Here is a 25,658-nt window from a genome sequence, read left to right as displayed (position 1 = left end):
AAGATTATCTTTTTTTTCTTTTACAATATTTCTTTTCCTTCTCAGAATCTGCATGTTTCTTTCAAGTTGGATAAATTTTTTGCGCACCCGAATAAAGAATCAAAGAAAAGGAAATGCACAAAAAGATGACAAGAAAAAAGGCTTCGCAATTGCAGTAGAATTAATCCTATTTGTTTTAGCTTTCCTTATCTTAAGGGAACAAAACAAAAAGCCCCATGGAGGCTTGAAGAGGAAATTAATATGCACCAACCAACAATCTCAGAAGAAAAATCATGAAGAGGAACACGAGCCAAAAATAATTGCAAAAAGAAAACCACACCATCTTTCCAAAATGTAAACGGTGAACAATCATTTCACATGAGAGGGAGGGAGGGAGAGAAGGGAAGTCTAAGGCTCTAAGCCTCTAAGGAGACATGAAATAATTGCCTGAGCAAAGGCACGACCATAGCAAGCTAATTGTCTTTGATCGAAAGACTTGCATTGCTAAACCATATAAGCTCCCCCAAATGAAGAATTCTCTCTCTCTACCATGATTTTTGAACCGCTATTAATCTAGATGGTTGGATCGTTTGGCCCAAAAACCATTTAGACAATCGGTTCTATTTCACTTCTGGCCCTGGACCCGGTCTTTTATCAAAAACTGTTGACCTAGTCAATGATTCATCGACCCAGGTGATCGAACCATCAATCCATTCAACCTAAATAATGTTTTCTTATCATTTTTGTTTTGTACTTTTTAAAATTGCAACAGACCATCTAATCAGACCAGACATTTGAACTGCTGACCCAGAAACTGGTGTTAAAAAGGTTTCGGTCCAAGTCGGTTTTTAAAACATTGGTATATACAGGTTACCTGACGCGGACCAGGAAGACCCAGTCGTACGGCGCCGCGTGGCATTGGCAGAACATCTCGTCAGGCCCTCGTATGGCTCGCATCTGGATCATCCGAGCCCAACTACCCCTTGGCAGCTCTGGCTATAAATGCAAGGCACCCCCCACAAGGTAAGGGATTTCGACTTGAAATCTTTGTGACCTCTAGCGCTCTCTCCACTAAGGACTTAGTGCTATTTGAGACTTCGTCTGCACCCCTTAGCTCCAAACTCATCACTTACCTTGCGCACATACTAATTTGATCGTTAGAGTCCTCGCCTCAGGTAACCACCCGAGGGCTCTGACACCTTCTCCCTTGCAGGTTCATAACTGTGGGAACCACGCTTCATCTTCCCTCAAACACCCTTCTCGATACCAGCTCTCGGCTTTTACAGTATCTCAAGGAGCGATACGCCTTGGCCTTAGCTTAACTCCCCAGAACCCTCAAAGCCTTCGACCTTCTCTTAAGGCTTGGGAATAAAATTACTTTGTTGCCCTTAACCAAACCAAGCATCAATAATCACCAACGAAACAAAATACATACTATATGGTTCAGTTTCATTGAATGGGTTTGGATTGGAGTGATTTTACATCGGGTTTGTATCGAGACAAACCTGACCCGTTGACATTTTCACCAATCTGGTTTCATATATGCATGTTTTTTTTTTTTTTTGGGCAAAAGAATATGCAAGGTTAACAATATGGAATTAATATTTAATTATCTATTTAGAGAAAATAAAAAGGAAGGAAACTAAAACTTTATTCAATTGAGTAGTAGGCAAGGAAAGAACATTTTATGAGTGGTCCAAGAAGGACAAGACATTTTGGGTGTTAATGCATCAGTTTTCACAACTATGTCTGGATCTGCGAACATGGTTTCTGATACGGGGGAGGTTGGAAGGAAAACACCCCTGACCCTGAGCACATACTATAATTCTACACATGGTCATATCCCATATGGATATCTATAGATATAGATTGACAGACCACCTCTTGCTCCTTAATTTCAATTCTTCTCACATTAATTGTCAATATTAATTAGCTAGGTTGAGTACTGGAATCGTCTACAGTTTTAGGCCAATCATGATATGCCATGTCAGCTTCCTACACATGAGCCCCCCCACGCACATCAGCAGGACCATGCTGTTGGTTCCTATGGAGAATTTGGACATCTTTCATCTTGATCCTGATTTTAAGTCATAATTATAACCGATCGAATAGGGTTCTCCGTTCTCGGTTCAAATTCTTTAGACCAGAGGTGCTGATGATTTGATCATTGATTTGAAAATTCGAATAACAGAGAATTGCACAACTTTCTCTATTATTTTTATGAGTCAATGAGTGATAAACAAAGTAGGATTCTCATGGGAATAAGATTGTCCTTGTCTGATCTCCAGTCATCCTCTAAATTGGTTTTGGACTTTTGGTAGGGCTGCAAACAGTATATTGGCTTTTGTTTGTTTGAATTAAAATTCAAATGCAATCTGCTGGTCGATGGTGTATAAATTCAATCAACTAATCACTGGATCGCTAAATATCCACCCACCCATATCTAATTTGATGATATATTTAAATAAATTTGCTCATATCTAGCTAGCATTTTATATTGTATTTATCAGTAAAGTTGCTTTTAATGGTTGTATAAATGTTTACTAAAAAAGCCAGAGCTTAAAGTCTCATACAGGTTATTTCTGATCTTTTTTTTTCATGATATAAGATTTCAATATCTGACTTCAATTCCAAAATGAAGGTTAAAGAACCAAATTGGATATGGGTCTATCTGATATGATGGGATCTACTTGTAGTTAGCCCTAATTGGCCTAGTTGCTTCATTCCTTATCAATTGCTTACAAGCAAAAGCCCCAGTGAATTAAGTGCTTTGCTACATATTCTGCTGAATGTCAACCTCCCTACCCTAAATTGTGGCATCTATTGGCCTTCAGTGACTGAAAGGCATGTTAGATGGATTATTATATCTTAAATATTTTACTATATGGTTATTTTTATGCAGGAAAAGACAAGAAATAGGTCATTCACTTAAATTATTTGGGCTGCATTTGGAAGCGATGTAAATCAAGAATGGATGTAAAACTCCACTCTACTTTTGTAGGCATTTGGAAGGATCGTGTAATTATAATTGATATAAAACTCCATTCTACTACAATTTTGCATACGTTTGGATGGAGTAAAGGTTTACGTTGATAATCAATGTAAAACCTCATCAAGTATAAAGTTTTACATTGATACTCAATGTAAAAATTACGTTAATTTTATTGATGTAAAACTTTACATTCTTCCACCCATTGCATTTTTTAAAAAGCAATGATCACTTTCATGGTTCAGTGTAAAACGTTATCGGTATATTTTTAGACCGATGACATTTTACACTGATTCCAAATGCGACCTTAAGCTATTATTAACAGTCTTTTTAGTCCTATTGTACTTTTTTTTCCATCTCCCTACATAGTTTTGGTTGATGATATTTTGGATTGGATTGTTATATCTAGGTCATCAAACAAAGAAGCTCGTGAAATAGCTCAAAAGGCCAAGATCGATCGATTGGGTTAAGGTCTAAGCAGGTTGGTGAGATAGTCCTCCCTCTTGGTTGATAAATAAACTTGGTGACATACATGATGATCTTGCAAATACAAAGTTCAAAGTTCAGTTTATCCATCAATAGATAAATAAATATGAGCACTGTAGCAAGTTATTTAGAGCAATGTGGTTGGGATAGGTATGTCAACCAAGCTAACTTGGGCTAACTTGAAGTTTTATATGTTTTACATTTTTTCTCAAATTGAATATAATCCCCCCCCCCTTTTATTTTTTGTTAAAACCATTATTTATATAGTTATTAAGTAGAGGTAGGGTAAAAAATGTAATAAAGTGGATCCTCTATCTTTTCCTTCCTTCAAACCAAACATAGCCTTAGCCTTAGTAAGGCTATGTTTGGTTTGAAGGAAAATATAAGGAAAGAAAGGAAAAAGGTAGAAAAACCTTTACAAACCTTGTATTGGTTTTTCTGTCTTTCCCTACCTTTTCCTTCAAACCAAACATAGCCTAAACTTTTCTCCAATTCTCAATATATATATATATATATATATATATATATATATATATATATTTATTTAAAAAATCTATAATAAATCTAAGCCTTCTTAAACCATTTTCTCCAAACCCTATCTCTTCTACTCCTCATTTTTTCTTTTTGTTTCAAACACAAAACCAATCATAATTCTTGAAGAGAACCCCATCGATTATTGCTTTACACAATTCCACCCTTTACCTTTTGCTCGGATTTATTAGAGTTGTTATTCTTATTAGGTTTTTCTGTTCATTATTGTTTTATATTTCACGAGCCATGGCTTTAAATATATCATATGTGTACGATTTTTTTTCTTTTTTGGCATATATGTATATATCGGATAAGAGTAAATTAGGGGACATCCTGATTAAATGACAAAGCACCCCATGCCCAAATCTATGTATGTAGCTTTACCTACTCAAAGCAGAAGGGTACTACCGTCCCAAAAAAAATAATGATAAGAAGAGGATCTTCTAATAATATATTTTTGAGATTTTCATAAGACGTCACTTAGCAAAGCTAGCATAACGTCTCTCCAAAGCTTCACAAAACGCAAGCTCCCCCTTCATTTTCATTAGATGTTTTGTGGGGCCATGATGATACACCTACCTGCTTTCAACCATTGATGAAGACAAACAACCCTTGCTCTTGGATTGGAATCGTTTGTTCGTGATATGACCTCTTATAAATAGTATAATATTTTCAAATAACACAACCCAATATTCTCATCGTAGGGTATTGATTAAGGATTCAAACTTCAGAGCAATTACATCATGTGTATTTCGTTTCCTTGATTTCTACTCCCAATGACTACAAAGACTACAATTTTTGCTCTTAATTCTCGCCCAAATCAACTTCCGATTCGCTCTCTTTCCTGCGTGTATCCTCGCCGGAAAAGCGTAGCGGGCCGTTGTCTCTGTTCCTGCTCCCTAATAAAACACACCTCTCCCATCTCACAAGTCACACCCACACCCATAGTCACGTTTGCTCTCTCTCTCTCTCTCTCTCAAAAAAGCCGCAAAACAGACCAGACCAGAGAAGGCTTTTTCTTACACATGTTTAATCCTCTAAAATCCCTTTCTGGGTTTCTTTAGTCTTCTTTGTTTTGCAGGTTTTGGTGGCTAGGGAGGAGAAAATAATCAGATGAATTGTGGGTTTTCAGATTAATTTTTGTTCTTGTCTGAGAGGAGATGTGAAGACAGTGGAGATTTCTTTTTCTCCTTTTCAATTCGTCTGATGATGGTGGCTGCTTTTTCTGCTAATGCCTCACCTAACCCACCCAACCCCAAGACCTCCTCTCAACAAGAAGCGACTCATCAAAACCAAACCAGACCTCCTCTTTTACCTTCCGAGATAGACAATGGCGATGTTGGTCCTCGGAGACCCAAATCCAGAGAAATCACTTCTAGGTACATGTCCCCTTTCACTTCCACCACTTCAACTTCCTCCTCTTCTTCTTCCAGACGGTGTCCATCTCCTCTTGTTTTGAGACCCACCACTTCGATGGCAGCTTCGACACCGTTACCCTCTGTGATCAAACGGTCTCAGTCGGCCGAGAGGAGACGTCCGGTTACTCCTCGACCCACCACGCCGCTACCCGATTCGAGAACGGGCAATGCCGCTGAAGTTTCAATGGCTTCGAAGATGTTGTTCACTTCTACCCGGAGTTTGTCAGTTTCGTTTCAAGGGGAATCATTCTCACTACCGATTAGTAAGACTAAGGCCGCTCCCACACCCAATTTGAGTAACGCAAGGAAGGCTACGCCGGAAAGGAGAAAGACGACGCTATTGAGAGGGAAGGTTGATGGGGCTGGAGCTGGGGGAGGAGATCAGACGGAGAACTCAAGACCCATTGATCAGCATCGCTGGCCGGGTAGAGCCCGGCAGGTGAATCCCTTGACAAGAAGTTTGGATTGCACCGGTGACAAGAAGAAACTCTTTGGATCTGGCACTGTGGTTCGTGCACTGCAGCAATCAATGATCGAAGAGGGTAGGAGGGCATCGTTTGATGGTAGATTACATCGTGATTCAAACAATGTCGACTTGGTGAAGACTGTTCAGCTTGCACTGGAAGCCAATTTGGCAAATGGATCAACACTGCCCTCCGATCTCACTGCATCTGATACCGAGAGTGTCTCCTCTGGCAGCACTTCTGGAGCACAGGAATGCAACGGGGTTTCTCGAGCTCGGACTGTGCCTCGTGGAATCAGTGTCCCTGCGAGGTTTTGGCAGGAGACAAACAGCCGATTGCGGCGTTTGCAAGACCCTAGTTCGCCATTGTCGACAAATACTGGCTTAAGGACAACAGCCCCTCCCAAACTCATTCCATATAAGAAATCACTAAGTGATAGTCCCATATCGTCACCTCGAACAGTCTCAAGTGGCAGTAGCAGGGCATTGTCATCACCTCTCCGGGGGCACATTAGGCCTGCATCCCCTAGTAAGCTTATGACGAATTCAACCTCTTCTCCGTCCAGGGGAATGCCCAGCCCGTCACGGATGAGTGTAGCAACTGCCACGTTGAGTGGCCATTCCATTAATACGCCTTCAATTCTTAGTTTTTCTGTTGATGTTCGGAGAGGGAAGACGGTGGAGAACCGGATTGTTGATGCACATCTCTTGAGGCTTCTGTATAACCGCCATTTGCAGTGGCGCTTTGTAAATGCAAGAGCAGATGCTGCCTTGTTGTTGCAGAGGCTGACTGCAGAGGTATGCCTCTCTAAATTCATAGTGCCTATTTTGTTTTCCACGTATCCCTTTTTGTTTTGTGTTAATTAATGGATAATGTATTATATACATGCTCGAGGCTTAGTTTGATGCATAATGATTTTTGGTATGCAAGCGTTTCGCCTAGCAATTTCTTTCAGCCTTGTCATCACCGAGGTTCATACCCCAAATGGTTGTAACAAACTTTAGGAACTTCCAGTTTCTTTCTACTCCATGAAGAAAAGGCCGAGGAATTAAGAGATTGGTATAATGTCACAGTTGCTCTTGGTATTGTTTGTTGTGAAATGAAAATTGGTCAAATTGGACCATTTTGTTTCTTCATAAACTAGATATGACATTTATTTATGGATCATAAATTAGATGTGACATTAATTGCATGGATAACTATCAGAAGGTAGGAAGAAGCATGAGTTGCTTCATCTTGGGAAGATGCAACTAATTCATGGATAAATTTGCTTTAGACACACTATCTATTCTGAAGGAGAGAGATGCTTTGTACACCTTTTAGTAGGGTTTGGAATAATTAGCTTAATGTTTGTAGGGTGTCACAACAATGCCATGTGTCATGGGAGCAACCATAGGCTTGGGAGAAATTTTGTAAAATTCTAGTAATTTTACCTCACTCAATACTGATAAAAAAATACTCCACTTAAGTCTTCTAAATACAGTTTCATAGACAATTTATCTAGCAAATGGGTGAATAGAGTTTATTGAAGCAGTTATATTTTAAGTTTTCTCTTGTAGTTCAAAAGTGCACAAGTAATGATATAGTCTTAAATTATCCCACACCACCAGGTGACCCCAAATCTTTGGAGTTGTAGCATTCACTCTGTTTAAGTTGCTATATGGAGTTCAAAAATAAGGCTCAAATCCTGAAATGTCATTTCTGAGCATGAAATTCCTTTATCTAAAGTCCATCCCTGTCATTTGTTTTTCAGAATAAACTTATATAGTTATATTAAATAAAGAAGGGGAAGGGGGAAGGCTATAAATAGTGTCATGGTGGTAAAATGTTATTGTTTGTGACTCAAAAGGAAAAAAAAAAAAAGATGGGGAAAAATCAATGAGAACTTGTTGTTGAATAAGGCTATGTTTGGTTTGAAGGAAAAGGTAGGAAAACCTATACAAGGTTTGTAAAGATTTCTTTACCTTTCCCTTCCTTTCCCTACCATTTCCTTCAAACTAAACACAACCTAAAGGAACAAGTACCAAGAGAAGAGTGCAACTTACCAAGCAGAAACAGTTGCAAAGAACATTCAACAAACCCCAAAACAATTGCAGATTGAACTTTCCTGTCCTCCAGATCAGGATCCAAATTTAATCTTCTTTCATCTTTGAGTTGGGTTCTCCCCTCAAATTCCAAGGAAGGTGGTGGTCACGGAACGTCAAGGGATCTTTGTAAAATCCTTTGCTTTTGCTTTAAGGGATTTATGGGAGAACTTGATTCCTGATGGGTTCATTTTGAAGCCCTATTATTCCAACAAAAGTGGTTTTATTCATGTTGACAGCTTTGGTAGATAATATTTTATCAATCATGAATCATCATCGCCTTATATCCCATGAACTCCCAATTGAACATGAATGTGTCATGCATAGTGAGAGTAACGAGTTAGTCTCCAATTTACTTCTTAAATGTGCTTTTACTGCTAAAATATGGTCTTGCTCTATGGTGCTTTTGTTGGGAGTTTGGGGGCCATTCCTAGTAACTTCACAGAATTGATGTTAGCTAGGTGTGTATGTACACTTGTAGAAGGGGCTGTATCATTTCCTTTTCTCTATTTGTTTGGGTGTATAAAGGTGCACTAATGGTATAACTTTGACAAAAAGAACATTTGATGTTAATGGATCTTCTGTTTTGTGGAGTTCAAGGAATTTTAGTTATTTGACTTTAAGTTTAGTATTTTGCTTTACTACCTTAACGCTCAATAAATTGTTTTTCATGAGAGAGAATGGTACCCCTTGGCTTCCTAAGGGTAAAGAGTAAGCATTTAAACTTACAATAGTGTAGCCTTACGGTTTAGTTTTTTCATCAAAAGGAAGCCATGAAATGAAGTGTTCTTTGGGATTTGATAATTCAAGTTACTTGATCTAAATTTAGAAAGGGAAAGGGCTTACTGTTTTAAAATACAATATTGAATATCAGTTATGTAATGTCTCAACCAGAACTTGTCTAAGGTTATGGAGTGTGGACAGTTCTTTCAATCCTTTCTTTTTCCTAATTGGTGTGGACCTGCTAATCTTAAAATACTTGGTTATATGAACTATTTATCTTCTCTCGTGTCTCGGTTAACAAATTTTCTTATGTGGTTTGTTTTTGTATGGCATTGGCATAAATCCAAGGCTGGGTCCATTTCATGTTCAAAGCTCAGGCTATTTTACTACCACTTCAAACAGAATATTGGTTGCCTCATAGCATTTATTGATGCTTATCCTTTGTTTTAATGATTTCGTTAGACAAACTCTCTATAATGAAACCTTAGTTCTGTTGTTCATCTAAATATATGTGTACTTTTTCTCTCTCCAGAAGCATTTATATAATGCATGGGCAACCACTTCAGAATTGCGTAATTCAGTCACAGTTAAGAAAATCAAGCTACAATTGTTGAGGCAAAACATGAAACTCACTTCCATCCTTAAAGGACAAGTAAGATCTATAGGCTCATTCCAGTTGGTTCTACTTCTTATGGAGATCTGTTGAACCTTTAGACTTTGATTTATTCTTCTTTCCTTTTTTTTCTCTGAAACTGCTTTCATTTAGGTTTAGGGTAATGACTTGCTCAATGTTACTTGTGCATCCTATCCTTCATTTGATACTTTTCTTCCTTTGCCTTTTATTCATTATCAGTGTAACAAAATGAATATGAAAATGGTTTTGACAAGACCTTGCAGGCCTGCAGAAGTTTGAAAACAATGAAAAAGAAGCGTTTTTCAGTATGTCATAACATTGGCAAAAGAAAACATGACGAAATGTTAAGCACAAGACTCTTTAGTACCTCAAAACTATTGAACTCCCCCAAGGAGCCAGCACTAGCCTAACATCAACTTGACTCTGAGAAAAGCTGATTTAAGAAATTGCAAAGCACTATTTGATTTAGGATGGTTTAGTTGCAACAAAACCCCCCATTCGTCCATGAGTAAATTAGGTTTTACATATTTATGTCAATAGACCAACTCAAAATCCATCTGAATGAACACATGGATAACCAACTTATCCATCATTTTATGTAAGTTGTGTTTTTGTTTATAAAATAAAACATTGTATCAAGAGAACCTAATGCTAGCTGGAAAAGTTAAATGAAGTGACTTGTATTTTTGTAGCATGCAAATTCATAAAATGCTACTTGAGAGGCACATTTAGACTCAGGAAAAGTAAAAAGAGAAAAGGTTGGTTTGGGGAGAAAGGTTTTAGAACCATTTAAATTATCGAATCTGCTACCCTACAAAAAATATGTTATTCTGTTCCGGTACCACAAAAGCACCATAGAGCTGTAAATTTTGCACTAGCGGACTATAAATGTTGCTCCACAAGATCACTAATTGTTTTTGATGCAAATCTTTATGGCCAATAACCACTCCATAATCAATTGACATGCTCCAGCCACAATGTGATTGCTTGGCTTCACATAAAGAATTCTTCTATTCCCCTCCTTGCATATTCCCCAACAAGTCTGGTATCATGCTCCATACAATTTTGACCCTTTTACCATCATAAATAGTAAGTCAACAAGAAAAGATTTCATGCAGTTGATCTTGGCCTGAACTCTGATTGACTAAATATCCGGAAAAACTAGGACCAAATGAAACCTTTCTCACCCTACATTGACTGAACAGGTGCATTGCATCCTCTTCAAATATCTCACTCATGAATCACAGATTTACCAAATTGTGTAACCCCAACTGGACCAGTTTTTTATTTATTTTTTGGTCAAAGCATCATAAAATGAATTCGTTTAAACCTACCAGTATCTGAATCACGGTTTATAAAATGAATTCGTTTAAACCTACCAGTATCTGAATCACGGTTTATCTTCAAATACCCATTGCTTCTAATCTGCTGAATAAATTCACTTATTTATCCATTTCTATCTGGGTCTGGGTATGCATGATGCATATGTAAGATACTTAGATCACAAAGAAATCAGGAACTTGTATTTCAATTCTCAAATATGCAAGGATTATAGAATGATTTCTTTGACTTTCTGAGCGTCACATGAGATGCTGTTTGGAAGTGTTAGATTTTTGAGCCTTGAGTTCTCTTTAGGATTTTGTTGATTGAGACATCAGATATTTTGACAAGGAAATTAGAAGTTTAGCATTACACTTAACCAAGAAATAAGCTTCCATGAATGTTTATTAAAAAACCTTGTTTTTCCAAGTTTTACAGGGCCATGGTACAGGGTTGTTTCTACCCTCCTTTAACTCTTCATTTATCTACCTCTGAATCTTGATTACACGATGAATGCAGATGGCTTATTTGGAAGAGTGGTCTCTTCTGGACAGAGACCACTTCACTTCCTTATCGGGTGCTATTGAAGCTCTGAAGGCTAGCACTCTCCGCCTCCCAGTTGTTTGTGGAGCAAAGGTCTGTTTCTTGAGATTCTTAATTGAACTGTGCTATCTTGAACACTCCACTGGGGCACATGGTTCTTGACAAAATGTATCTTTGCTCTTTATTTCAACAGGCAGATATCCAAAACGTGAAGGATGCTGTTGGTTCTGCAGTTGATGTGATGCAGGCAATGGCATCCTCGATATGTTCTTTGCTATCAAAGGTAAAGCTCTTTTCATTTGTTCAGGTGTTGATTACTAAATATATCAATTACAAATTTTTAGAATATCATACGAACCAAAATTTAGTCAGATAGATGATTTAATTGCACATTAAAAGCATTTGTCGTGGGAGATGCAATAATAGCTATCTTCATTGAGAACCAATCATAATTATTTGGCCTCTTACATGCCTATGTCTATTGTATGACATGTTCTGTAACCAGTATAATGCAGTACTTATATGATCTAGGGGCTGAGCAATTTTGATGAAAATGTTAAACCGTTAAAGTGAATTGTTATTTTAGACTTTAGAGGGTTGAGACCTAGATGTTGTTTGGGACAGATGAGAAATCGGCGCCATGTCAGTGCCACATCAGCAATTCAAAAAATTGCTGATTATTTTGGTGTTTGGTTTGGTCGATTTCTGAGAAATCGGCAAATTGTTCAGAAAATGATTATTAAAATTGAGTTGAAAAGAGAAATTAGCAAATTCGGTGATTCCCATAAACACAAAAATCACTGCTGATAATCACTACGAAACAAATTCATAACTAATTTCTGAGAAATCGGCTGACATGGCAGCAATGGGGCAAGGGGCAGGTTTATGGAAGGTTGAAGAGAATTTTGGTCTTCCTGTGATTATGAAGGTGTGAGATTTAAGGTGGGAAATGGTGGTAGGATGAAATTTTGGAAAGATCCCTGGTCTTTGGACAGACCTTTAGCAGAGGCTTTTCCCCTTCTGTACCAATGTGCAGCTAACCAGGAAATATCTGTGGCGGAGTCCTATGTTTTGTCTAACAATACAGTGGCATGGAATCCTCAGTTTAGAAGAGATATGTTCGATTGGGAAATAGATAGAGTGCTGCAGCTATTGCAGATATTACAGGAGCAGTCTATAGATATTAATAGTGAAGATGAATGGAGCAGTCTATAGATGTTAATAGTGAAGATGAATGGAGTTGGTCCTGGAGTAGGGATATCTGCTTCTCAGTCAAATCCCTTACTTCTAAGCTCAGTAGAACAGGGGTTACTGACTTTCCCTGCCAGCAAGTGTGGAATTCTAGTTCTCCCTTGAAGTCTAATTTCCTTGTATGGACAATGGTGCTGAACAAATGCCTCTCAAGAATCAATCTGGATAGAAGGGGTCTTCATCTCCCTTCTCTGTTGTGCATCCACTGCCCTATCTCTTCTAGAGTCTGGTTTCATTTTCTAGGAGCTATTGGTCTTTGTTGGGTCATGCCAAATTCAGTCCAAGATCTGCCGCTTTGCTGGGATATTCAAGGTCTGAAGAAAAAAGGAAAATTAATTTGGAGAACCATTCCTGTGGCTGTGATTTGGGTAATCTGGTCAGAAAGGAACAGAAGAGTCTTTAGCAACAAACCAAAGAGCACGGAGGAGATTGTGCAGCAGGCGGTTAGCAAGCTAATTTCTTGGGTGTCTGTAGCCCCTAATTTTAAAAACTTGAATGTTCCTGAGTTGTTTAGATCTAAATCCATTTGGGTTCTGTGTTCTGAGTAGTCAGTTGTGGTTAGCTCTCCTGTTGTAACGAGTTTTTTCTGATTTAATAAAATTCTTGCTTCACTTTTCAACAAAAAAAAAAAAAAAAAAAGAGAACTACAGGGAGCAAGGTTTAATTTCGAACCTACTTTAGGGCCAAAGGCCGAAATGCTGCAATATGCAAAAATTTTTAGAGAGAGCAAGTGAAACAATTCAGCAAGATGAGATTTGGAATGAAATTTCTTTGAATTGTTTATTTTACAATGGTATTTAGACTTTAGAGTAGTCTAAAAGAGGGAACTAACTTTGGAGGGATTCTGAGATGGTTTGGCACAAAGCAATGATAGTTCATGAAATTGGGAACATCAACAACTAGGGTTTTTAGTGCCAATTTTGAAGGATATTTTAATGGCACAGAAATGGGCCTTCAATATAAAAGATGGTTGAATCAAATCTGGCTTTTACCAAGGTTTGATATGGACACGCTTCTCTAGAGGAACTGAGGAAGTATGTAAAGGTTGATAATTGAAATAATTAAAACAAGATTTACTTGATCAACTCAGTCCTTTAGTGGCTGAATTTAGGAAAGTTACAAAAGAAGACAAGAGGAGAACCCTGGGCATCCTTTGTTCAGTGGGGATTGGGAATCACTCACTGAAAATCATTCGTGGTCTTGTATCATTTTCCATGTTTTTGCATTAATGGCATACATACAGAGTTACAGGCACTACGGGTTTCCAATCTTAGTAGAACCAATATTTTGAAAATTAAACTGGACTGGATGTTTAATTGAAACTGGGCCTCTTTCTAGTTCTTAGCGGTGAACTTCCTTGGATATGGCAGAAACCACCGACTTTGGTCAATCCTAATTGAACCACATTTAAATTGGTATTGAACCAGTCGAATTGTGGTTGAAACAAGAATGTGCACTTTTCTTTAAATGAACATATTTGTGATGTCAGTAGTAAAATTGGTTGAACCATGGTAAGCTATGAAGTAGGGTCCTTTCAATTTGATGTCCATTCCAATTTTCAAAACATTGACTAGAACCAAGAAAAATGGAAATTAGAGAATTGACACTATCATAGTTTAACTGAAAGAAAACTCAAACTCCTAAAGTACTTAACCAATGACTTTTTACTCCTTTGTCTTAGAGTTCTAATTCATTGGAGACCAAGAGATAACTCAACATGACCTCTTCTTTTACCTTGGTTCAATAACCCATAACAAGGGAGAGGTTGGGGATGTTGCCCATAGAATCAGAACATGATGGGTAAAATGGAGGGGGTGCATCTAGAGTCTTATGTGATAGATGAATACCACTTAGACTTGGTAATGGCAATGGGGTGGAGGCTATACTCCCTATCCCCATCCCCAGTCCCTGCTGGGCAGAAAAATGAACCTCTATCCCCGACCCTGGATGGAGATGGGTCCTCATCAGGGATTTGAATACCCAAGATCATTTTTTTTTTTCAAATTAAAAGCTTGCTTTGGGCTTGAAGGGCATAGGAGCCCATATATGATTTTGAAAAATATTTACTTAAAAGAAAGAAAAAAAAATCATTAATCGCAATTGGTTTAGCACTTAACTAACATCTATTTGAGTTGAATGTTGATCCAACTCACATAGCACCATAATAGCCACTTTTTTTTTTTTTGGGTTTGAGCCATGTATCCACTCCAAAAAAAAATCATGATGGATAAATCCAAAAATTAAGCTTGAATAAAAAATTACCCAAAAACTTGTTTTTCTTGAAAAATTTTGCATGATGCCATTATTTTTACATGATAAAATTCCAACAACACACAATAACAATCCAACACCTACAGCTGAGATTAACATAGAAATTGACACATATAACGTATATATGTAGTGGCATTTATAATTGTACAGGACTAACATAGATATAATCATATAACATACACACACACATATGCACCTTTTCTTTTTACTAGACGAGGAAATTTTCCATCCCTACTTAGACTAGAAGGAAAATTTTATAGAACAGTTGTAACGTGTAAGGCCATTAATGCTGTATGAAGTAGAGTGTTGAGCAGACATGGAACAACATGCTCAAGGCATATAGAGGCATTGATGCCTTGGAGGTGTATGCCTCAGGTGTGAGAGGTATACGGATCATACACAAATATAACTTTTTAATGCAGCCCAATTTGGTGCTTTTTTTTGAGCTGGGGGGTCTTGTGCATCTTCATTATTCTTAATATAAGACATCTTTCATAAAAAAGATATTTATGAGAAAAATAAAAAGATGAGATCCTCCTTTCTCTTTGAATCCAAATCTGATCGGATCTCATAAGTGGCAATTCGAATCCAAATCCTTAAGGATGCCGGATATCCAAATCTGATCCGATTTGATTCAAATTATGAAAATTTTAATAAATTGTTAAAAGAAAAAACATAAAAGTTTATATAAAGGAAAAAAAAGTATAAGTAATTTGTTCAACTATTTTCATCATAGATATTAATATATACATGTCTTTTTATAAAGAATTTACAAAAAAATGCAATATAAACATATTTATAAATAAATATGTTAAAAATATATTAATATATACATGCCTTTTTATAAGTAGATATGTTTATAAATAATTAAATATGTATAGGTCGAATTGGAATTGATCCTTTCAGATTGGATAGGGGTGATCTGAATCCGGTCCGAAAGTCTGACAGAGGGTTATTCAAATCCGACAAAATATGACTGGATTTGGATTCAGATCGGATCATGTGATCTGATCCATTTATATCCCTACCACAAATAATAGAATTTAATTGTGAATATAATATAGAACCACAAATAATAGTAGAAAAAACTCCAATAGTGACCTTATATCGGGAAGCAATAGGAAAAATATGATGGTCATAGAAAGCAATAGAGGAAAAGTTAGAAATAGGAAAACAAACAAGAGCGTACAAGAGACCTCAACAAAATGAATTTTGTATCAAATATTTTCCCATTTCATAAATTGTAATCTTGAAACTTAATTGCAATTCTGGTCAAAACGTTGGTTCCTATTCAATACCGGGACAATTTAAAATGAATAACTAAAAACCTATTATCAGAAACATAACTGATATTTATTTATTTTTTATTTTTTTTTTGAGAGAAAGATAGGTATAAATTCATTAAACAAAAGCAGCACCCATGTACGACAAGGAACTATACATTGAGAGAATATACAAAAGATGAAGGTATCAGCTAATTACAGAAACGAAACACTCTTATCAAAAAAAAAAAAAACTGTTATGAAATCAGTATTCTTTAACTTTCCAGCCACATCAGTCTCCTCATAGAATTTGTTTTCAAATATCTGAATATTTCTTTCCCACAAATAGCCTAAAATATTGCTGCAGAAAACATATTCCACACCAGCTTGCCCCTTCCTTTTGAACCTTTACTTTGCCAGGCCTCAAGAAACTGCACTACCAACTGTGGAAAACATCTCAAAACAGGGTAACACTCTTATCCATGAGGGTGTAGCAAAGCTGCAATGAAGGAACAGATGGTCTGTTGACTCCAGGCACCTATCACAGAAAATGCACTGAGGATTGTCAATGCCCAGTGTTTTCTTCAATAGGTTTTCAGCTTAATGCATCTATCAAGAGCCACCACCCACACTAGGAAGGAAATCTTGAACAGGACTGCCTTGCATCAGACCTGTGAGCTAGGGAAACCACTGCCGTCCCATGGAGTCAAATCATTATACATAGACTTCACCGAGAAAGACTCAGAGCTGTCCCACACCCATATTCTCTTGTCCATCAGACTTCTGTTTGGATTGATATTATTAAGGGTCATGAACAGGAGATCAAATCAGCCCCCACAACGTCTCACAGCACATTCCGGCCATGTATTGGGAACATCTCCTAATGATAATACCAGAAATGATGATGTCATCATCGGGAGATGTTCCCAATACACGGCGGGGGTGTGCTGTGGGACGTTGTGGGGGGAAATCTTGTGGGGGGCTGATTTGAACTCCCAATCATTTAACCTTCTCCAAACTGAGGGTTCCAAGGGACCCATGCCCAGTGTCATAATTGTCCAGATCGAGGACCATTTGTTAGAAGTTATGTCATGCTGCCGAGGGAACTCATCCTTCAGGGGTCTCTCCCTAGCCCAAATGTCTTTCCAAAAGCCCACCCGAGCTCCACCTCCCACCCCATGCTAAAGAGATCATAAGATTTTGGGTAAATTACAAAGACCCTCCTGTACTATGGGGTCTGTGACAAAACCCCCCTGTACTTTGTTTTGCAACAAAGACCCTCCCTGTACTATGACCATGAGACAAAGACCCCCTTCCGTTAGCTTTCTGTTGAAATCCGCCATTGCAATATTTTTTAATCCCCATACTACCCTTGTAATAACTATTTGGACAATTGGGAGAAAAACATTGTTCATCTTCCCCGACCTCACAATACATGAACAGCAGCGACGGTAATCCCTTCTACCTCAGATTCCTTCACATTTCTCTCTCTTCCCCGATCTCTCTTCTTCCCCTTCCCCTTACCCCTTTCTCTCCTCCTCTTCTTCTCACTTTCCTCTGTTTTCTGTTCCTCTCGGCCATAGCCGCCACATGCTTCTTGTTTATCAGTTGGCTCCGATGACATGAGAATTGAAATTCTAATGGTCCAACCAATCAAACCTGGTTTCGAGTAGCCAAACCTGAGATTTCAGTAGAGAGTGGACGTTCTTCGGGGGGGGGGGGGGGCTTATCACTTATCACAATAGAACTAGCACTAGAGAGTGCAAATTGCACAACATATTTTCTTCCCTAGGAAGCTTTAAAACACTAAAATGAGAGTGCAAACAAAACAAACATTTCTCCAAAATGGGAATATTTGCTTCCAGAAATTGCCCAATTCGGCCGAAATGGAAAGCAAACAAAATTGACAAAAAAAAAAAGGAACAGAAACATTAGAGTTCAGTACCATATCCACCTTTTCCTTCTTCCCCCATTTTCTTTTGCTTGGTAATTCTGCGGCAGAGAATTTATAACCTACGAAGTTTCGAAGTTGGGACCAAAATCAGATCTCTGACAATAAGAAAATCAGAAAATTTCGGAAATTCTCTAGAGAATTATGTCTGCTAAAACTGTCGAGCTGAATTGAGTTCTGCACGAGTGAATCCGCTAAACCGTACTGATCAATCAGATTAGCTACCTGAGCCTAGCGTGGTGATGGATTAAATAATCCTCACCACTAGATACATCGAAAATTGGGTTAGCGTGAAGGAACTGTTGTTGCTGAGCCCTCTGCAACTTCTGTCGTCGAAGCTTCAGTACTTTTCTATGCGAATTGGAGTGTTTCGTGAGAACAAATGTCGGGCTCGCTGCCGGCCGGTACTCTAGGACCAATCTCCCTAACTTGTACCGGACACCGCATGCGTTGCAAAGTGTCTTTAGACCCATGGGCCCGGTCCGCCACTGCGGTGTCTTGTCGGTGGCATAATGCAGGCATTTCCGCCCCTCGCCATTGCCACTTGTACCGTCTGAACTTTCTCTCTTCTTCGGTGTCCCTTTTGTGCAACGTCGGATTCCAATGACGATGTTGTCGGCGACAGTACAAGCAATCTTGAAGACCAGTTGCCCGTAGCAGCGCGGGAACCCTTGCTTCTTGCTTTGGCTGGAACTGACATCTCAGGACGAAATATCGAGTTATTCTTGTTTGTTCTCTGGTTGGAATTCTCGAGTTTTGAACACATCATCCGTGTGCGCTTTCATCCCAGAAATCAGTTGCAGCTTTTGCAAGTCGTCGCTTGAGAACGATTCCTCCACGAAATTCAAGAGCCATTCAAGCTCAGCTAAGTCGTCGTATTGTCAAAAACCCCCTGTACAATGCGTTCACAGGAGGATTAAATATCTTGATGATAATACTCCATTGCTGTCGATTTCGATTGTGACTCCGGCCTTCATTGTTGGTAAGGCAACTTTGAGGCCTGGGAATAGGCCTTGCAGTCTGTTTTCAACAACTGAATTAGCCATTGCAACGAGTTGTGGCGGTTATGGCCGAGAGTAATGGAAAACAGAGGAAAGCGGGAAGAAAAAAGGAGAGGAGAGAAAGGGGAAGGGAAAGAATAAAGATCGGGGGAGAGAGAGGGAGAGAGAAATGTGAAGGAATTTGAGGTAGAAGGGATGACTGCCGCTGCTATTCGTGTATCGTGATGTCAGAGAAGATGAATAGTGTTTTTCTCCCAATTGTCGGAATAGTTATTACAAGGATAGTATGGGGATTAAAAAATATTGCAATGATGGATTTCAATGGAAAGCTGGTGGATCCAGGGGGGTCTTTGTCACAGACCCCATAGTACAGGGGGGGTCTTTGTAATTTACCCTAAGATTTTTCAATGCTCTTCCATACAACACAGCTATAGGATAATTTTACTTGCCCTGGATCCCAATTTCTGTTCCAAGATCCCAGCAATAATTCTCCTCCTCAGAGCTGAAGGCTCTTCATTGTACCTCCAAGAACATTTTCGTGGTAGAGACAAATTCATCTCCTTCATTCTACTCATCCCTCGACCTCCCAGCCTTCTAGGAGAGCAAACACTCCGATTGTACAAGATGGAATTTGAATTCATCTCTCCACCCCTTCCAGAATAACTCCCTCATCTTCTTTAATTGTATTTGCCAGACAGACTAGGATATGAAACAGAGCCATCTTGTAGGTTGGGAGACTAGATGGCACATTTTTCAAAAGAACCAGCTTACCACCCATTCGTCAGGTACCTTGCGTTCCATTCTGCCAACTTGTTATCAATCCTTTCAATGATTGGGTCGCAAATTAATTTTGAGATGCATCTATCTCCAAGAGTTAACCCCAAATATTTTGAGGGAAGTTTTCCCACTTTGCAGACCAAACATTCAGTCTGACTCTACACATCACAACCAAATGTGATTTATGAAGATTTATCTGTAGTCCTGTTATCACTTAAAACCAAACACAAGTAACCTTACCAATATGAAAAGAGAAAAGGATCATGCATGCACCTCCTCCACAGTGAGAGGACAACAAGATGCCTCAAATAGTCATCCAAACAGAGGAACAGTTACAATCGCAAGGATAATGAACTACCTTCCTACTTCATAAGAGCAATTCTCCAATAGAATTTACTCCTTTTAGCATCATCCCGAGCAAGTCCCATAGCTAATTTTGGAATCAATGGGAAGTTCAAATTTCTATCCCAACCCATTGGATCTGTTAAACTTGCTAACTCCTTAGGAAAGGCGGAAGGGGTGCTGTGCTCTAATGGTTGCCTGTAAACCAATTATCTCAAGCTAACCTGCTATGGCCGCTGAAATACCTCTGAAGTCATTCCTAGTCATAATTGAATGAGCTATCCTGATGGTAGTCAACAAAAAAATAACCATATTAGGTGATCTCCTGGGCTTTCAACATGAGAACGTCTCTGTACAACCTGTCCTGGAAGATAGAAGGAAGAAATCTCAAATAAACTCAGAATATTGGATGTGGTTTGCACTAAGTACTGCACCATATTAGGTGATATATCCTGGGGTTTCGACATGAGAAAATCTCTGTATCCTGGAAGAGAGAAAGAAGGAAGAAATCTCAAATAAACTCAGAATATCGGATGTGATTTGTACCAAGTACTGTTACAGGCATAACGATGCAGAGTTTTTTTTTTTTTTTTATATTCTACCTTGTAATTAGCATTTTTCTACTAGTTGTAAATTAGTTGCATGCTTTGGAATATTGAAAACAATAACTGATGGTTGGATGGATGGCATAATCATCCATAGTGATCATTTATTCTTTACCTTGTCATGACAATCGTCTTGTGCCAGAAGCATTCATCAGTTTTGATCTGATAGGTAGGAACTAGGAAGTCCATTTGCATTACTTGTGTTGTAGTGGAGTGTTTAGCATATGTTGTTGACTTGGCCCTCCGCGACTCAACTCAACAAAGCCTTGTTCCAACTATATAGAGTAATGTTAATTATCAAAAAAAAAAAAGAAAAAAAAACTATACAGGATTATGTTGTTGACTTTGTGCCAAGGAATAAATATTGCATTGCCTACAGAAATATAATATTAATGTTATAATGTTGGTACATGTTAGTTCTTAGGGAAAATTCCCGATTAAGTATCCTGTAATTTGGGCATAGTGCCACTTTGGCCCCCAGCGACAATTCAGTATCCAAATTTTTAAAACGTGACAATTCAGTACCTGCCGTTAATTAGCTGTTAACCAGCCGTTAAGTGGCAGTTGAAAAAGACACAAATGCCTTTTCCATTAAAGAAAGTTGGGGTCACGTTTGAGTGGCCATTTTGGTGACCCCCTCTTTCTTGAACAGAAGAGGCAAGGATTTGGGACTGTTAATTTGTTGTCAATGTTTGGATGGTTGATAAAGAAAATTAGATGACACTCGAAGGGCATTTGTGTCTTTTTCAAATACCACTTAATGGCTAGTTAACAGCAGATACTTGATTGTCATGTTTTGAAAGTTAGGGTGCTGAATTGTCGCAGTTTAAAGTTTGGGCACCATAGTACAGGGTACTAATTGGGAAATTTCCCTAATTCTTCTTTATCAATGTTTATTAGTTTTTGGCTGTGAGAGAGCAGGAGTCTCCTACTTTTTCCTCAAATGGCAAAGAGAAACAGGAGAATATTAAAAAGTGGTTGGCATCCATGGAATAGAGGGCATATTATTTTTGTTTTATTGATGGTGGTGATGGTGATAGTAACGAATATTAAATGAAGCTGGTGCATATGTATGTATGCATTAATTTACTTTACTAAGCCATATTTTTCGAGTTAAGTTGTTGTCCAAGAAATACGGATGAAATCTTAGCTGGATAAAAAAAGTATTGTCCGTATTGATTATGTTTAAGTTGTCCTTTTCGAAGAAATTTCTGACAATCATGTTACATTGAAGTTGTCAAATTGAGCCTGTGGTTCCGTCAATTTTCTGGCTCCCTTTCCTTCTGTGCATGTGAACTATTGGGTAATATATTTAGCTTAGATTCTGTACGTAAATATAGGACCTCGAGAACAATTCCAAATCTTCAGTGAATTCAGGGTTCGGTACTTTGTACATACTTGGTGAGATGTAAATAGATTCGATGGGTTTGTGGTAGAAAAAGGGGTTGGTTGGTAGTCATTTGATTACATTGTGGTTTGCCTGTCGATAGTTGAAGCCATTTGTTACTCAACAGGTGGATGAGATGAATTCCTTGGTGGCTGAACTTGCAAACGTCACTGCTCAGGAGCGGGCTTTGATATCCCAATGCAAAGATCTCTTGTGCACGTTAGCTGCCATGCAGGTTTGAGCAAGCTCTGTTTTTCTAGTCTGCAATATTGTTTCTGACTTGGGGTTGATAGCGCTAACAAAAAAAAAAACATATATATGGTTACAGGTGAAGGATTGTAGCCTGAGAACACATATATTACAACTAAAACGTGTACCGACGAGCCTGACAACACAAGTCTAGACTGATCTTCATCTGACTCTACTCAAAATTCTAACATCACATCGAATCTTTGTTTTCTTTTTTCTTTTCTAAGAAAAGAAAAGCTGAGGCAGGCACCGAAGGTGAAACGCATTGAATGGTTGGTCACTTGGGTGTGGCAAAAAAGAAGCGGAGAGCCTTATTTGGCCTCTGGTACCAATGGAGACTGGTTGTATCGTGTATTTTTGTACGCACAGGTTACAGGAAATGAGGAAATGGCCTTTCCCTTGTAGTAGTTGTATACAAATTTCTTTTTCTTTGTTTTTTTTTCCGTTGAAAGAAAGGCTCATGTAAATATATATATATATATATATGTATGTATGTATGTATGTATGTATGATCCCTAATTTTCCCCTTTTGTTCACGAGTATTCTTCACTATATTTTTGAAAATTTTCTTGTGCTTTCGTTGTTAAATTATTTGTTTTCAAAATGATATTTTCATTTGAACCAGAACAAAAAGTACTGCCGAACCCAATCTGAAATTTAGCAATTTCTAAGCAGAAACAGTGCATTCCTCTGGTAAAGGAGAGTTTAGTTTAGACATTCACCACTGAAAATGCTGGAGCTGGACTTACAAAATTAAAAGCTGCTACTCTTGTGAGGCTTACCCCATCCATGATCCACTATTAATTTATAAAAGAAGAGAGAAAGAGAAATGGTTTCAGTGTGGCATGGCATTGGCATGACCTAGATGGAATCAATAGTGATCATAGCGGGCCAAAACAAAAAGTAGCGACGAGAGAATAGTCCATTACTCCCATGTTCATTTGGCAATGAAAACCAAAGTAACGGGTAGGGTAAGAATGGTTGAATTGAATAGCTGAGAAATACGGTACAGGTGGGGGAATTGAATGATGATGATGATCATTTTTGACATTGAGGTAGGAAAATAGAAAGGGAGAATGACCAATCAGCCCAGGGTCAGAATTTATAGGCTCAAAGTATCGTTTGGGTAAGTGCCAGTTTGGAATTAATGTTAATTCACGGACCAGCATTAATACATAGAATGTGGGTTGTGGTCATTTTGAATATTTATACTGTATAATTTTGCAGCATAAATCAGAAATCTGCATTGGACAAATCCTTACTTCTCCCAAGTCAACAAGTGCAGTGCGTGGCTCTGAGTAGGACGACTTGGGAAATGGGATAATCTAGCTAAACAGCAGATAAAAAGGTAGCCACCTGCCACCCCAAATCTTAAATTCTGAATGCGGCAGGCAAGGTTGGTTTGGTGAGGCACAAGTTTCTTTGGAAACCACAATTTCCATCTTGGGCAACCCTTTTTTTTTTTGTTTTCTTTTACATTAATATAAGACCTAAACACCTAAACGTGTTATTTGATTTAGTCATATATATATATAAATAAAGCATGACAAGTTTGAATTCCAACAGCCATCCTCTTTGATCATCAGACCTCGTTCCTCACTCCCGATATCTGTGCATCAATTTGAATCTTTCCCATCTCTCATATTATGGTTTATGGATGGTGTGTTATAATGTCTTTTTTGGCTTGCCGTTACGCTCGCTATATCCTATATGCAACAACTTTTTGTTTTATATATATAATAATAACATATTGGCAGCCTTGTGTAGGAAAAAAAACTTTGGCTTATCGGCTGTTGGCATGTTGGGGGCCAGCAGCCTAGGCTGTTGGAAACGTTGACACGTTACCATGGGTATGGAGTAATTCCTAACAGCCCATCCCAGGCAGACAAAGTTTTGACCCTCCGTTGCCATCCTCTACATTACGGTAGACGTTGACCTTTGACCATCGGTTGGGAATTGGGATGAGGAGAGGAGACCGTCTCCCGACAAATATATGTATCATCATGCCATGTGCTTGTTTGTTTGTTTCATAACTGGACCTGTTTATGGGCCGGGTTTGGGATGGGCTTTCACCTGTTATCAACATAATATATTCAGACCCGAGCCTGAATCTGGCCTAACCATTGGGCTTAGATCTTAGGCCCAAGCCCGGTTCTCATAAAACCAGAAGCCCAAGTCCAATCCTGAAGCCTGATATGAATTAGGAATGGAGATGCTAGAGTGCCACACTGGTTGCCAAAGAAAGACAGAGACCTGGAGTTATTTGTGGTTGCCGGAATACTACTGTAGATGCTGCCGGAGCTGTTGCGAGAAACCTAGAGTTGTTTGTGGTTGTTGGAGTGCTGTTATGGAATGGGGATTAGGGACACAGCCTCTAGTCTGAATACACAAAGATTAGTGAGAATCAAAGAGAAAGAATAGGACCTCGCCAGAGAGATGGTGTCATCCATCGGTCACTGATTGCCGGTCATCGGTTTCTGCTTGTGGAGGGAGATGATCCAATAGGTACCGCCAACACTGATGTGGATGAGAAGAAACTTTCAAGTTCTTCCAGGTTTGAATAGGTTGATGGAGGGAGACTATCGAAGGAGAAGAATTAGGGTTAGGATTTAGTAAGAATATATATTTTTGAAAACATTTTCATATTTATATGTTTTTATTTAGACTCAGTTTGAAAAGAATAAAAATACAAATATATACAAAATAATACAAAATGCAAAATTTTACACTCTACATATTTATATTTATACTCTTTAAACTGAGCCTTAGATTGTATTTGGTTTAAATGAAAAGGTAGGCCATATGTTTCCCTGCCTTTCTCTTCCTTCCTGGAAGATATTCCTACCAAATAACTACAATTGGCTGTGAACAGTGTGAGCACTATTTTATGAGTACTGAATCCGATTTCGGAATTTGAAAGGATGGCTCACCCACTGATCCACCTGAGTCTATAAGTTTATAATTACGAGCTGAAATACTTTTTTTCTGCTTGCATCTGCCGAACACGAAAGTGGGCCCCTCTGCCCTCCTCTCCATGTTGTAAATATATAAATTATGCTTGTTGTAATATTGTAATAATATTAACTAGCAGCATCCACCACTACAAGCATCCTGCCTGTAAATTTAACATCAATCTACAGGAGGATTTAGTCCACCCCTAAGAATTCTAGCTCCACCCTATAAAAATCCCCTTTTTTTCCAACTTCGAATCAAAATAAGGGAGAGGGAGAGCGAGACTCCCCAGTCCCCACCCACATATAATACCCTTGTCCAGTTGTCCTGTGATGGTCAGCTATATTGAAACTTGAAAGCTCAGTTTCTTCTTTATTATTATTATTTCTCTCGGAGAGTTGTTTTTATTTCTTGGTATGTCCAATTACAAATTAGCATT

At 38.4% G+C, this 25,658-nt stretch overlaps 1 protein-coding gene and 1 pseudogene across 1 annotated transcript; one reads left to right on the top strand and one right to left on the bottom strand.

Moving 5' to 3' along the window:
- The first annotated feature begins 4,773 nt into the window (after positions 1 to 4,773).
- On the top strand, positions 4,774 to 22,701 carry LOC148850147 (QWRF motif-containing protein 2-like). The gene is made up of 6 exons (XM_088943539.1): positions 4,774 to 6,664; positions 9,207 to 9,326; positions 11,148 to 11,264; positions 11,365 to 11,454; positions 22,146 to 22,253; positions 22,347 to 22,701. The coding sequence occupies exons 1-6, from the start codon at positions 5,192 to 5,194 to the stop codon at positions 22,419 to 22,421; spliced, it is 1,983 nt and encodes a 660-aa protein (XP_088799665.1). The 5' UTR covers positions 4,774 to 5,191; the 3' UTR covers positions 22,422 to 22,701.
- Positions 18,128 to 18,784, bottom strand: LOC148850148 (GATA transcription factor 12 pseudogene; annotated as a pseudogene).
- Positions 22,702 to 25,658: the final 2,957 nt, after the last annotated feature.

Source organism: Nelumbo lutea, chromosome 5 (assembly GCF_056320005.1).
Source record: "Nelumbo lutea isolate HS-2025 chromosome 5, American lotus-T2T, whole genome shotgun sequence".
Taxonomy (NCBI): Eukaryota; Viridiplantae; Streptophyta; class Magnoliopsida; order Proteales; family Nelumbonaceae; genus Nelumbo; species Nelumbo lutea.
This window is presented reverse-complemented; position numbering and strand designations above follow the sequence as displayed.